Consider the following 15403-nt stretch of genomic DNA (forward strand, 5'->3'; position numbering starts at 1 on the left):
CAACTTAGAATGGCACACAGGCTGACGGCCCACCTGATGGAAAGTGGTAACCGTCGCCTATAGACATGAGCAGTACCATGGACATAACAGAGTATACTGTTACGCCCATGATACCACCCATGCGTTGCCATTCCTGAGGACTCAGGTGTTATTTCTCTGTACCCAATAAATTCACGCCATATCCCACCCTTCAAACCGAAACACAGTCATGCAAACACAACTGCTTCACTGTAGAAACACGAATGGGACAGAGGTGGCCAAGCAATCGACTTTTGTACAGTCTCCCTCTGGTAAACTTTCCATCAGTTGGACAGACGACAAAAGTGAAAAGTTTAGTATTGGACAAAATCGAATCGTGTTTATGAATCAGAAAATTGGATTTTACATTTTATTACCTGTTTGCTGGAAGGTAATTTTTTTATACCACTGAGGTGGCAAACAAGCATACGGCCCACCTGATGGTAAGTGGTTACCGTAGCTTATGAACGCCTGCAATACCAGAGGTATTACGCGCGCGTTGCCGACCCTGAAGAAACCTCTTTAGTCCTTTTTTGAAGAACCCCATGCTGTAGTCTCTTGGGAAAACCTCGGCAGAGAGCTTATTCCACAACCTGAGTGTTCGTGGGAGGAAACATCTCTGAAACCGCGCAATACGCGACCATTGAGGCTGTAGGACATGATAATTTCTTGCATCCTCAATAATATTATGTGGAAGTGGGTTCGTTTGTTACTTCCTTCTACAGCATCTTAACGCTTTTATCGCTTCTATCAAGGAACGTAACTTAAGGTCATCTGATCTCTCGTACGAGGGAGAGGGGGATCTCGGGGCGGACACCGTTACCCGGAGGGGAAGGGACTGTTACCAATGCGGACTACCAGTCCTATTGCTAGCCATATATCCTGTCAGGTCGACTTGCACGCGGTTCCCCCTGGAAACCATCGTGTAGATGGATTCTAGATGTATTCATCACGATGGGCTAATTGAAATGCTACATACTTACGTTCATCTATAGACACAAGCATATGCTTAAATACACACACACACAGACACACCAACACACACATATACACACTCGCACGCGCTCACGCACACACCCACACAAATCATGCACTTACGTGTACCCAAACTCACATGGAGGGGGAAAAGGGATTGTTAGTAATGGAGACTAAGAATTCCATTGCTAGCAATATACCCAACCAGGTCGACCTCCTCGCAATTCCCCCTGGAAACTATCATGGTTAATTTTTGATGAATTCATCATGATGGGCTAACTGGCCTGTTTTCATTCTCATCTATCACCCTTCACTAGTGCCCCGCCAGCGTATCCCGTTAGCGCAGGCGGGGTTGCCATACCATTTTCAATCTTCAAAAAAAAAATATTAGTCCAATAACGAATATGTTAAGTCTGTTATCCAAAAAATAACATGGGATTTTTTTTTATTTATACAACTTAGAATGGCAAACAAGCTGACGGCCCACCTGGTGGAAAGTGGTAACCGTCGCCTATAGACATGATCAGTACCATGGACATAACAGAGTATACTGTTTCGCCCATGATACCCCCCATGCGTTGCCATTCCTGAGGACTCAGGTGTTATTCCTCTGTACCCTGTAAATCCACGCCATATCCCACCCTTCAAACCGAAACACAGTCATGCAAACACAACTGCTTCACTGTAGAAACACAAATGGGACAGAGGTGGCCAAGCGAACGACTTTTGTACAGTCTCCCTCTGGTCTGGATAACAGACTAACATATTCGAAAATAGATATCCGACCCTCATGGGTGATATCGAAATGGGTGATGACCATTTTTCCTTCATCAATTATCAAGGAAACCCAATTTAACTGTATTTTATTTATATTTCTTTCTATTGTTATTTTCAATGAGGACACACGCGTTAAGGAAGGGAAAGAAGGGAGATTGTTAGTTTATATATTTTGTTTTTTTTTTTTTTTTATTTTGTGCCTTTTTATTTTCATTCTTTTATCTCTTTTACTGTGTATTATGTGTATGTTTGTATTGTAATTTGTGTGCTGTAAGTGATGTAAATAAAGTATCTATATATATATATATATATATATATATATATATATATATATATATATATATATATATATATATATATATATATATATATATATAATTATTTGGACATACATAATTGATAAACTTTTACTTAACATGTGCTAAGACAAAATTTGCATGCCTTTAGATAAGGCGAAATGTGTAGTTCAGTTACCATTTTAAGACCTTTGTACCACATTTCGAGCAAATAAATTATTCTTATTCTTATATATATATATATATATATATATATATATATATATATATATATATATATATATATATATATATATAGATATCGGATACGTAACCATACCATACCTAGTGCATAGTTCTGAGTTGTAGTTTTACATGTAACTTATTCTGTGATTAACATTTTTTAATTCAATTCACTCATAATTTATTTTTATTATTTACTTAATTTTCTCGCACTGTACATATGTTAGCAAATCTGGCACCCTCACTAAAGGCTCAAATAAGAGCAAATTTACCGTTGGTGATGGCGTCCAGCAACTACTCTGATCTATGGAGCTTTTTTAATGTGGACTGATGGGAGGGGTGGTAGGGACCAGAAGGACGGGACATCCCTAGTAGGGATGTCCCGTCCCAGGCCTCTGGCTCTCTACATATGTTAAAATAAATGCTGTGAATACCTATAATAGGCGTGTGCATTAATATTGTATTGTATTTAATGTTTGTTACACCTATATGTTACAATGCAATATGCTGTTGATGTTCCTTAAATAAATAAATAAATATTAGTTTGGTAGCAGAGCACTGTTAAAATAATTCTCTAAAAATATTGATAAATATCAAATTGTTTTTGACAATTGACAGAGAACTGTTCACCCCAAAGCTTGACTGGTAGAGAACGCTACCAGCATTTTGTAGCATATTTTCTTCTAGCCAACAAAGTTATTCAAAATAAACAAAAATTGCCACTTTGCTCCACATCGATGAGCTAAAATGATGAACACTCTTAAATGACTAGTTCGCTATTATTTATTATATATTTATATATTTTTCCTATTCACTATTTGTATTATTATTTTATCACAGAGTGTTTGACGCGAGCAACGCCGCGTGTTACAATTAATCTTATACACAACCTTAGCACTAAGAACAATCTTCTTTCTTGAGGTACAAAATGAAACTCGCAGTGTGCTGTAGAATTTAAGTCAAATTCCATACATTATATTACATTGCATACATTTAATAAACATCTAACAATGTTTAGAAATCCAAACTATATGTTAAAGTTACTATCGGGGACATAGGAGACATTCAATTTCATTCAATCCTGTTGCCAACTTCTCGTCTTCAACAATTTCTAATGATCAATTTTCTATTTGTTTTAAATGTATGATGAATAAAAAAGGGGCCAATTCTGAGGCTGTGTTGCCATTACATAGTTACCTATTAATAACTGTGTTCCACAAAAAAATTTGGTACAATTTCAATTGTGGTAAAACTAGTTATTTCGTTTAAAACTAAACTATTAAACGGAACCGATTTAATAGTTTAGTTTTAAATATATAATAAAAATCCTATAGGACCAATCTGTAAAAAAAAAAGAGGCGAATAAGTGAAATTAACAGTCAAGGAACAGGTAGCAACGTCCTTCTAAAAACAAAACCAACTAAGTGTGGTTGCCACTACCACCACAGTGAAGGCTGTATATAAGCAAGCTCTCTATAAGCAACATTCTTTATATTTTATTTATTCTACTCAGCTTAGTTAGTAAAAGAAATAAGTAAAAATATTTTCCAGATAGTAAGTTTTTTTTTTTTATACAACTTAGAATGGCAAACAAGCTGACGGTCCACCTTATGGAAAGTGGTAACCGTCGCCTATAGACATGAGCAGTACCGTGGACATAACAGAGTATACTGTTTCGCCCATGATACCCCCCATGCGTTGCCATTCCTGAGGACTCAGGTGTTATTCCACTGTACCCTGTATTTTTATACTACTTTTTTGTCCCTATAAGAAACTTTTCCCAATAAGAAATCTTTCTATTGAAATAGGATCAAATGAGATGCTTATATAGAGCGTTCAATGTACAAGCAAAACACCCGATTATGTGGGAGACCTACGTTCAGCAGTGGACTGTAAATGCTTGGTATGTCAAAGACAACTATTCTATGTACTATAATAAACTAAAAATACGATAATTTTGTCTTAAATCTATTAAAAAATTAGTTCATATTGTTCCTTACAATAAATATTTGTAATTCGCTGTAATATCAAAATTGGGACTTTTATTATTAGACATAGATTTAATGACTTCTTAGAATCGGCCCCAATATTCATGCTGACGCTATCGGATCATTCCTATCAGTGTTGCCTACTCATCGTTGGCTATCGACAGTTCGAATTGGGTGAATCAATTTCATCGAGAAGGGATTGTTAGTAATGCAAGCTACCAGTCCCGTTGCTAGCAAAAAAAACCCTGTTAAATCGACCTCCAAGTAATCCCCATTGGAAACCATCGTGCTGAATTCCTGGTGTATTCATCACGATGGGCTAACTGGCCTGCCTTTTCATTCTGAATTGGCAAATTGAGTGCTGAAGGTCTACCATGACATGTATTCCGAAATTTCAGGTCCGAGTGAATCCCAAATTAGATGATAAAATTACATGATATATATATATATATATATATATATATATATATATATATATATATATATATATATATATATAATTTTAGCATTTTTAATACATTTAAATATATTAAAAATGCTAAAATATCGTTCCTATGGATTTTTATGGTTTACGACGACCATGTAAAGCTTCGTTTACTAAGTAGATTTCGGTGTGAACAAAAAGACAATATTGAGTTCGAAACTTCGATATTTCATGGTAGAACCCCTGAACGGTTAACACTAGACTCCGAGCAGCGATCTTTTGAATATAATTCCAAGCGATAATATCGACACGTCAATTGGTATTTACAGCTTGATTATTAGGCAACACTGGTCCCTACGTCCCGGATCATTCGAAACCTCACATATAGACAAAGTTGAAACGGCATAAACTTTGCGAGAGAGACGATATGATGGGTCCATAGCCCTGCGCGTTGTCGTACAGTTCGAACAGTGGCGCCGCCACCAGCTTGTAGTTCTTGGGCACGGCGAACAGTGCTCTATCCTGGAGTTGGACTAGGAACAGTCTCTTGTGCTCCTTTGGTTTGGTTATGTGCGGTGGGATGTACGGGTACTGGGGCGGTTCGAAGTTCGGGCGCCACCAATTGCCTGAAACAGTTTTCAAAATATATTAGAGGTTTTTTTTTTTTGGGTGAAAATAGCATGGTAACCCCGCCTGCGCTATCGGTATACACCTGGAGGGGCACCAGTGAGAGATGATAGGTGAGCATGAAAACAGATCATTTAATCCATTGTGATGAATTCAAGAAGTATTAATCACAATGAATTCGAAGGAGAACCGCGTGGAGGTCAACTTGACAATTACTGCTGCTGACTGCAAATACTGACTACTTGCTAATAATGGGGCGTTTAGTCTACATTATTAACGATCCCCCGGTTTGAAGGGTGGGATATGGCGTGAATTTACAGGGTACAGAGGAATAACACCTGAGTCCTCAGGAATGGCAACGCATGGGGGGTATCATGGGCGAAAATGTAATGTAATGTAAATAGGACTCTATTTTCCGCGCTTAGCCTCTCATTTGGGCCGTTGTGCGTATGAGTCGTGGCTAGTGCAGCCAACCTAGCTCCGCCCAGAAGCACAGAAGCTTCCTGGGATCTTCACAGGCCTCACGGAGCGACCTTACCGTTCCGAGGATTTTTAAACGTTGATGAGCCACAGCTTCACATTCCAAGATTACGTGAGCAGCCGTTTCTTCGGCGTCGAAACAGCCTCGACATAGAGGGCTGTCTGTGGTCCCTATGTATCATAGCAGCGAAGCAGTACACTCTGTTATGTCCATGGCACTGCTCATGTCTATAGGCGACAATTATCACTTTCCATCAGGTGGACCATCAGTTTGTTTGCCATTCTAAGTTGTATAAAAAAAAAACTTACCTATGGTGTCTTCTATGAGCCACTCCTGCTTGACACCGTCCTGTCGGCCCAGGGTCTCTGTTAATAACCTCTTCAGACCTTCGATTTCATCCTGAAAATTAATTTTTTTTCAGCATTTCATCATACAACCAGTTATAAAGTCATGAGCGGACTGTTTGTGTGAAAAGTTGATGGGTGAGCTCTGTCCCTCCAGTGAAGATATCATATCCTAAGTTTCCTTTTTTTTAAATACTTCATGGTCAAGTGAGGCCTTAGATATTTAGTTTAGTTTATTTTTTATTTGGAACACAAACAGTACAATTAACAGATAAAAAAATAAATAAATAATGAATACTTAGTAACCAATAAATTTTCCACAAATAAAAATATTTATATTTTTTTGATCATTTGTACATGATAATTCTATGCACTTATACATATGTATATATATTTATCTATTTATTTATTTACATATTTATTCACAATAGTATTTGTTGTATTTATATTATTTTCACCAATACCTTTCCTGCACTGGTTTACCCAAATGAAATTATTTTCTCTCTAACTACACTGGGTTGGTTGGCTGGAAGAGATCTCTTTCAGAGATAAGTCCTCCCTTGCTAACAAGTTGTTCAACTAATCGTCGCATGTATTGTTCAAGTGCAACAAAGAATATATATTAAGGTTCCAAATACAGCAATAAATTAAAAAAAAATACTATTATCTAATTGACTTCTGACTACCCTTCTTTTATTTAGAAGATTCGTTATATTCGCTATTTTGCGCATATAACGAACACACACATTGTATTTTATCTATATTTCTTTTTTCTTTTTTTTATTATTTTTTTTCAGTGGTATTTCGCGGCTCACATTTGGCCACAACGGAATATCAGTGTTTTGCTCTTTTTAGGGCAAAGCAAAAAGCTGAGTTGTGGCCATTTTGTATTACTGCCTGCGCTAACGGGATACGCTGGCGGAGCACCAGTGAAGGGTGATAGATGAGAATGAAAACAGGAAGACCAAAAATTCATTTTATAATTTTATGCATTCTGATTTTGTTTTACTTTTTTTTATTTTTTGTGAAGAAAAAACAATTGTTACTAATTTTATGCATTCTGATTTTGGTTTTGGGTTTTTTTTTTTTTATTTTTTTTTTTATTTTTTTTCACTTTGCATTTGTGTCTTTTGCTGTTTGTGTGCTGTAAGTAATGCAAATAAATTATCTATCGATCTATCTAAAAAAGCATCTTAGGCTTTTTTTTTTAAAGGGTGATAATGGAATGGTAATCTCATCCGCGCTATCGGTATACACCGGCTGGGATCCAGTGAAGGATGATGGGTGAGGATGAAGCAGGTCAGTTAGCCCATCGTGACAAATTCAACAAGAATTGTTCACGATGGTTTCAGGGGGAACCACGTGGAGGTCGACCTAATTGGGCATATTGTCAAACTCCATTGCTAACAATCCCTTTCCCCCTAATACTAAGGTGCAACTATCATATTGAATTCTTTATATTATTTCTAATTATTGTTAATATAATATTAGCCGTGTGGTCCCGGCATAGAATAAGTCACTCCTTCCTTTCCCGTGGGTGTCGTAAAAGGCGACTAAGGGAGCACGAGGGATAGGCAGCAGCGTCCCTCTTAAAACAAAGCCTACGCCTAACTGCAGTTGCCAATCCGCCAAGTCAAACTACAGTTGCCAAGCATGGCAACTGTAGTTGCCAGTTGGGGGCTTATGTCCAGCAGTGGACAATTAAAGGCTGATACAATGACGATGATGACTATTAATATAATAAGATACCAGAGAATGACTACTAAAGTCGATTGCTTGGGTACCTCTGTCTCATTCGTGTTTCTACCGTGAAGCAGTTGTGTTTGCATGGCTGCGTTTCGGTTTGAAGGGTGGGATATGGCAGTGAATATACAGGGTACAGAGGAATAACACCTGAGTGTTCAGGAATGGCAACACATGGGAGGTATCATGGGCGAAACAGTATACTCTGTTATGTCCACAGTACTGCTCATGTCTATAGGCGACGGTTACCTCTTTCCACCAGGTGGGCCGTCAGCTTGTTTAATGTATCCATATTCCTACAATACATGATTTGAATTTAAAAATCGTTGAATATATCTTCATACAATACAAACTCACCTCTCCAGGGTTCAGCTCTCCACCGGGCAATTTGAAGAACGCAGTTCCAAGCTGCAACAGCAGTACATGTGGTAGACCGTGCTCATGCACCAGGAGAACACCTTCCACTGACCTGAACATACATTTATTTGATCAATCAACCATTCAGTGAAAGACTGTATTAGGAAGGACAGTTTTTTTTTATAGATAACTAGCAGCTTGGTATGTGCTTCGCTACATATAAAGTGAAATAATAGAAAAAAAAAAATTAAGATCAATATCGCTTACAATTTGCTTTAATCGAAACACATCCAAAATGAAATGACCTCATGAATGACACAACAACACGCTTGTACTGTCAACACTGAAAAAAGTTTCAATTTGACAGCACAATCCACAATATAAATAGTGCACCACCTATCCTTCGTCTTTTTCTCTCAACATCCTATACCCAAAGGTCTGTCTGGAAGAGGTTGCTTAGCCATAAGGCTGCCTGTGTATTGCTTATTATTAATATTTATTGTATGTATTACTTTTTACTTAGAGCAATAAAGTGTAAAATAAATAAATGAAACAAAAAATGACTCGCTGACCAGGCAAATGTTTTTCCATATAAATTAGGAATACGGACACCCCAATGAATGAATGATATAATAATATTATTATATACAGTGGATTTCATTTAATATCACCTTGGTTGTAGCGACCATTTGCTTATAGCAACATTAACTCTAAGTCCTTTGAATTTAAAGCATACTTTAGTACAAAATTCATGTAGGTTTAGCAACTTTGGATGTAACGCCGAGATTGGGTGTAGCGACTGTTTTTAATGAATCATTTGTAATAAATTCCTAAAAATCCCATGCTGATATTGCAATCGAAGTTGGCCGCTAAAGAGACACCAAGATTTCTTTCTTTCACAAACATTCCTAACCTCTTGTGTACATCCAAACAGATGGTCAGCAAATATGGAGACCTTTACTTATTGTTTATAGATATCAGCTAAGTAGGTAGGGAAGAGTGTACGTTTCGGAGTTGAATTAATGGTCCAGTTACAAAGTGATATTCTGAGTAGCAATTGAATTTAAACTTTTGGATAAGTATGACTGTCTCAACGCACATTCACTGTTAAAGAAAAGGGGGAAATCATTTCAAAATTGAAAAACGGCGAAAACAATGCTGATTTGTGCCAAGAAAAAACTATACATGTGTAGGTGTCTGTATCTCTTTACCTTTGCCTGTAACGACTTCTGGATATGACGAAAATAGAGTGGTTCATCGTCGTTATACCCAAAATCCACTGTATATCTATTTTCGTATATCTATATTGTTTACCTAAAACTATGATTGTGTGCCTGCTAATATGGAAAGTTTACAATAAACACACCTCAATTTAACACCAACTTTAAAAGTATGTAAAAACATAACCTCTTACCTTCTCATGCCAATTTTCGCGAATTCCTCTCGCATCCGTTGAAATCTTGCAGGCACCGACGCGTCTTTTTCAAACAGCGGCTCTTTTGTACCAAATGTATAATTTGTTAGTGGATATAAATTAATTGATCTATTCAAAGTCAAGCTCGGATTATTTTGACTATTTTGATGCTGTATGCCGGGCCTTGGCCACTGTTTATTGCCGGGACCGCCTTGAACTGCAGTCATTGTGTACAATTTACAAACAATTATTTAACTTTAAAATCTTATAAGTCAATTTTAATATAGCTCTAAATTAAAATAGGAGTTGTCTCCACTCACTACACTTATAGTAGCGTCGTTAAAGCCAAACAATCGCCATTATGGATAGTGTTTCCAAATTAGAATAAGACATTCGGGCTAATAAGTACGAAAAAAAATATATACATAAAAATTTTACTTATTCAATACAGTGTTTTGGATAATATTTAAACATATAAATATGTGATGGTATAGATGTGAGCTTGATGATATTTATATATACATTCAGAAGGAGTGAGAGAAAGAAACATTTAGTACGAGATTGTACAATTAATAACATATACAGTAAATAATTCCAGATATAATAAGTCGCGATATAAAATATTGTTCGGTAAAATTGCTAAGACAATAATATTGTCAAGAACGTCACTGTTTAATTTTCTTGCTACTATGTAGGTTTGAAAGAGGTTGGTAGCCTACGAACAAAATTTATATAAAACTATGAACAATAAAAAAAATACAAAAATATAAAAATACTGTAAGCTTATTTGTAACTTTTGTGGCATAAAAAATTGTTATATTATTTATCATAATTAATGACATGTAGATATTTTATTTGTAAGTAAAGAAATTATGTGACGCATTTTAATTTGTAGTTAGCAAGTGATATCAGTCAAAAATAGCTAAATTAGTTTAAAGGGTTTAAGATGGCAACATTGGTTTCTAACCATAGATAACAAGTTTTGTAGTTGTTTGTATATCTTTGCCTTACTTGAGATACAGACGGTTTAGATGTATCTAATCTGTGATGTGTTACTGTCAAATCAAAGTTTAATGATCAAAATTTATTTAAATCAAATAGATATTTTGAATAAATATATTATATTTATTATTGTTTGCTTTCAATCATGTCACAACAATTAGAATTATTAACTGAAAATCCGTCCCAGTGGGCTACAGTTATGTTTATCACACCGGATATTCAGAAAAAAGAAATAAAACCATTTGTTGTTTGTAAGTTTATATTTTTCTTACAAATTTGTTTGCGAACTGCGAACATATTATTTTTTTTAGATAGTTACTATATAATTGTTGAAAATATTATTGTTTTTAATGTGTTGCGGCAAATTAATTAAAATATATTTACTTGCTACTTTGTGTGATCGAGATATATCCACTTAAGGGGACGAATGCCTTACACTTACCCTACAGACTAAATGGTCGCGTTCAACGCAGTTTCAGAAATGTGTTCTCCCACGAACACTCCGGTTTTAGAACGAGCTGCCGAGATTTTCCCAAGAAACTACAGCATAGGATTCTTCAAAAGGGGGGTAAAGAGGTTTTCAGGGCCTGCAACGCGCGCGTTGCCGCTTACCTTCAGGTGGGCCGTATGCTTCTTTGCAACCTCGATGGTATAAAACAATAAAAACAAATACTAATTTGTTCTTCTTTATCTCATATAATATGTGTATACCAAAATTATTAAATATAAATACCATAAAGAAATACAAAATTAGGTTTTCGTCTATAATGCAAACTAAAACAATGTGTATTTCTGCTTTACAGTGGCTTTGAAGGAACTGGAAGGTAATCCAGACAGCAGAACTTCGAGTCTAATGAATGCAGACAAATTTTCAGCAGTTCGGTCTGTGGTGAGGCATGTGGCAAGATCGCGCTCTGCTACCAAGGAGTCCTGGTATGAGGAAGATGTAAGAGCCTTTCTAGAAGGATTAAGGTAAGAGGCTAAATTGGTAATGTTTTTTACTACTTGACTTTGTTATATTAACCTACATTAGTGGCATGGTAAGTTTAATATTTTAATGGGTGATAGTGGAATGGTAGCCCTGCCCGTGCTATCAGAAGTGGTAACTGTCACCAATAGACATGAGCAGTACCATGGACATAACAGAGTTTATGCTGTTTCGCCCGTGATACACCCCATGCATTGCCATTCCTGAGGACTCAGGTGATTCCTCTGTACTCTGTAAATGCACTGCCATATCTCACCCTTCAAACCGGGGGGGGGGAAGGGATTGTTAGCAATGGAGTTTGACAGCCCAATTGTCTTATTAGATTAACCTCCACATGGTTCCCACAATTCGTCACAATGGGCTAACTGACCTACTTCATCCTCACCTATCATCATTCACTGGTGCCCCGCCTGTGTATACCGATAGTGCGAGTGGGGCTACCATTACATTGTCATCCATTAAAAAATACCCTTCAAACTAGAACATGTATTTGTGTTTTTCTGGCAGTAAATAATTTTCTTTTCTATTCTATATAAAAACTAAACGATCTAATGAACTTTGTATTACATGTAATGCCATCTATTAAAAGTATTTCAAAGTAGCGAGAGAGGAAGGGAGAGGAACTAAATAGTGTAAAGGTTAAAACACTCATTAAAATTGTCATTATAATTCCAGGTTTAATGCGGACTGTGTCACTGAATTAACCTCATTGCTGTGTTTGGATAAAATGTATGACAATATACCAACCCACTTACGAGTGAAGCCGGGTCTCGTGAGTTTACAGTGGAAGATAGATATCTCCTTAGGGTATGCATCATTTTATTATGGAATTTATTACACTTGGCTAATTTTAAAGTGCCAATTCTATAAACTTATTTCTGTTTATTTGATTAGAATAATTTTGTTTAATTTCGAAACCGAATTTTTGTTTTATGTGTTGTTAAAAATGTATAGCTTTGTGCTTTTGCCTACTCTCAGTCTATGGTAATAACAATAGTACATTACTGCAGCGGCCAGCAACTGAGGCATTGATGGACGAACGTGCAAATGTGGGCCGAGGTGTAGCCGAGGCACACATACGTGAGTCCATCAATGCCTAGTTGTGGCCAAGGCTTGTATAGTACTTTTCTCAAATAATGCGCGGAAATGAAAAACACAATTTTACTTTTTAAGTTCAATGACGAATAACAAACAATAATAATTTTTCACGCGCCATAATGTTCATTTGTTTTTTTTACAATAAACAGCTTTCTATTTGCAAGCCAAATCGAAATTTAAATAAAACCTTTTAATAATTACGTCTTTGGTAGCCATGTTTCGAAGTAAAAGGTCATTCCATTTTTAAATTACAGGACAGATATGAGTTTACATAGTAATTTATCTAACGGCAAAACACGACAGATATGGATTCTCATACAACTTTTACCGGCCGTTGCCCGCATGTAACTGGCCAGTACGGCAATTTTGATTTATCTCGAAGAAGATTGTCAAAATAATGCTCACATTTCTAAGCATGTTTGAGAAAATGTAATATATAGATCTTGTCTGTGGGAAATAAGTGTGTGACAAACACTTGAAGGTTTACCACCACTAATACTACCACATTGGGGAGAAAGGGATTTTACCATATTAGCTATCAAGGTCGACCTCCTCGCGGTTCTCTGGAAACTATCATGGTTAATTCCTGATGAATTCATCATGATGGGCTAACTGGCCTGTTTTCATTCTCATCTATCACCCTTCACTGGTGCTCCGCCAGCGTATCCCGTTAACGCAGGCGGGGATATCATACCATTTTCACTCATCAAAAAAAAAAAATACTACCACATTTTACCATATTAGCTATCAATCTCCGACTGCACCCGGGTCATTTTTCCATGCCAACAAAAAATTTAATTTTTCTAATTTTCAGATAGTTCTCACTTTAGTTTAGTTTGTCACGTTAGTCACAGAGAACTAATGGGTAAAAAGTCATAGACATAATGTACCGAGTACGCGGACGAAGTAGCGGGTGTAAAACTAGTATTATATTTATAAATTTTTGTATAAATTTCTCGTACAGTTTGCTTCAATAATACCTTTAACATTTTACAGTCAAGCCAACATATCGTCAGAGAACGCCGACTCGCAACGAGCAAACGAGATTATGCGGAGAGATACACACATTATACTAATATTAACGCTGACAAACGGACAAACAAACACGTACAGGATGTCTATAAGCAAATTCCACGAGCTGAGATACACTGTGGCGTGCGCGTTGAAGAGTATGATCGTGTTGGAGAAAAGAAAGTGTATGAGAAAGGAATGACACAGGTCCTCGTGGGGGTAGTGCGTTGAAATAAATGTGTCAATAGAACTTAACGAGTGTTTATAACCAAGTCTGGCAATATGGCAATTAGCTGTCAATTTTCAAAACAATTGGACATTTTAATATAGACAGCAGCTAATGATTAAGGGTCTCAAATTGGTCACGAAACTAATCGAGCTATTTCGATCTAATTACACGCAAGTTTAACTGATAGTAAACAAATTAATTCTTGAAGGAGCTAGTTTCTGAAATAAAGAAAGAAAGAAATATTTATAGCTTAATTTCTTACTTAACTAAAAAAATATATTTAATAATAAACAAAAAGGAAACGAGAAGCACTAAAATAGCTCAGCACTCAGCTGTATGTCATGTTTTTTTAAATACAGCCGATTATTAAATTCTAGATAAAATTTATATCAGAGGGAGACTACAAAAGTTTGCTGGGGCACCTCTGTCCCATTTGTGTTTCTACCGTGAAGCAGTTGTGTTTGCATGGCTGTGTTTCAGTTTGAAGGGTGGGATATGGCGTGAATTTACAGGGCACAGAGGAATAACACCAGAGTCCTCACATATGGCAACGCATGGGGGGTATCATGGACGAAACAGTATACTCTGTTATGTCCATGGTACAGCTCATGTCTATAGGCGACGGTTACCACTTTTCAGAAGGTAGACCGTCAGTTTGGCATTCTAATATTAAAAATAACAAGATTAGGTTATTTAAATTATAACAAAATTGTCAATTCTTATTTCTTTATTTTGTTACATACATAAAATGTATTAAGTCTTTGTAAAGTGATATTTGTATGGCCGTGCGATAGGAATGGGCAATATATGGCAATATCTATATACTTTAGTTACAATATGTATATATTGGTCCAATAACGAATATGTTAAGTCTGTTATCTAAAAAATAATATCGGATAACAGACTTTTAACATATTCGAAAATAGAATGTGAAAAAGACTATTTTCCGCGCTTAGCCTCTCATTTGGGCCGTTGTGCGTTTGAGTCGTGGCTAGTGCAGCCAACCTAGCTCCGCCCAGAAGCGCAGAAGCTTCCTGGGATCTTCACAGGCCTCACGGAGCGACCTCACCGTTCCGAGGATTTCTAAACGTTGATGCGCCACAGCCTCACATTCCAGGATTACGTGAGCAGCCGTTTGTTCGGCGTCGAAACAGCCTCGACATAGAGGGCTGTCTGTGGCTATTCGAAAATAGATATCCGACCGATATGGGTGATATCGAAATGGGTGATGACCTTTTCACCGCTATTAATGCCCAGAGGAATTCAATATATAAATATTGAATCAGTATCCATATTACTCATGCCTACCGTATGTTCCCGGCATAGAATGGGCCACCCCTTCCTTTCCCTTGGTAGTCGAGGAAGGTGACTGAGGGAACTTAATGATCAAGGGATGGGCAGCAGCGTCC

General features: G+C 36.7%; 2 protein-coding genes across 2 annotated transcripts; one reads left to right on the plus strand and one right to left on the minus strand.

The window, feature by feature from the left end:
* Positions 1-3231: 3231 nt before the first annotated feature.
* On the minus strand, positions 3232-10042 carry LOC113519378 (cleavage and polyadenylation specificity factor subunit 5). The gene is made up of 4 exons (XM_052892457.1): positions 9667-10042; positions 8253-8364; positions 6117-6207; positions 3232-5326 (listed from the first exon to the last, which is right to left on the minus strand). The coding sequence occupies exons 1-4, from the start codon at positions 9891-9893 to the stop codon at positions 5079-5081; spliced, it is 678 nt and encodes a 225-aa protein (XP_052748417.1). The 5' UTR covers positions 9894-10042; the 3' UTR covers positions 3232-5078.
* Positions 10043-10677: 635 nt separating this feature from the next.
* On the plus strand, positions 10678-14694 carry LOC113519379 (uncharacterized). Its single transcript, XM_026904437.3, has 4 exons — positions 10678-10919; positions 11472-11640; positions 12332-12463; positions 13751-14694. Exons 1-4 carry the CDS (start codon positions 10814-10816, stop codon positions 13965-13967), a joined length of 624 nt encoding a protein of 207 aa, XP_026760238.2. The 5' UTR covers positions 10678-10813; the 3' UTR covers positions 13968-14694.
* Positions 14695-15403: the final 709 nt, after the last annotated feature.

This window comes from Galleria mellonella, unplaced genomic scaffold (assembly GCF_026898425.1).
Source record: "Galleria mellonella isolate WM207_F2 unplaced genomic scaffold, CSIRO_AGI_GalMel_v1 utg158, whole genome shotgun sequence".
NCBI lineage: Eukaryota > Metazoa > Arthropoda > Insecta > Lepidoptera > Pyralidae > Galleria > Galleria mellonella.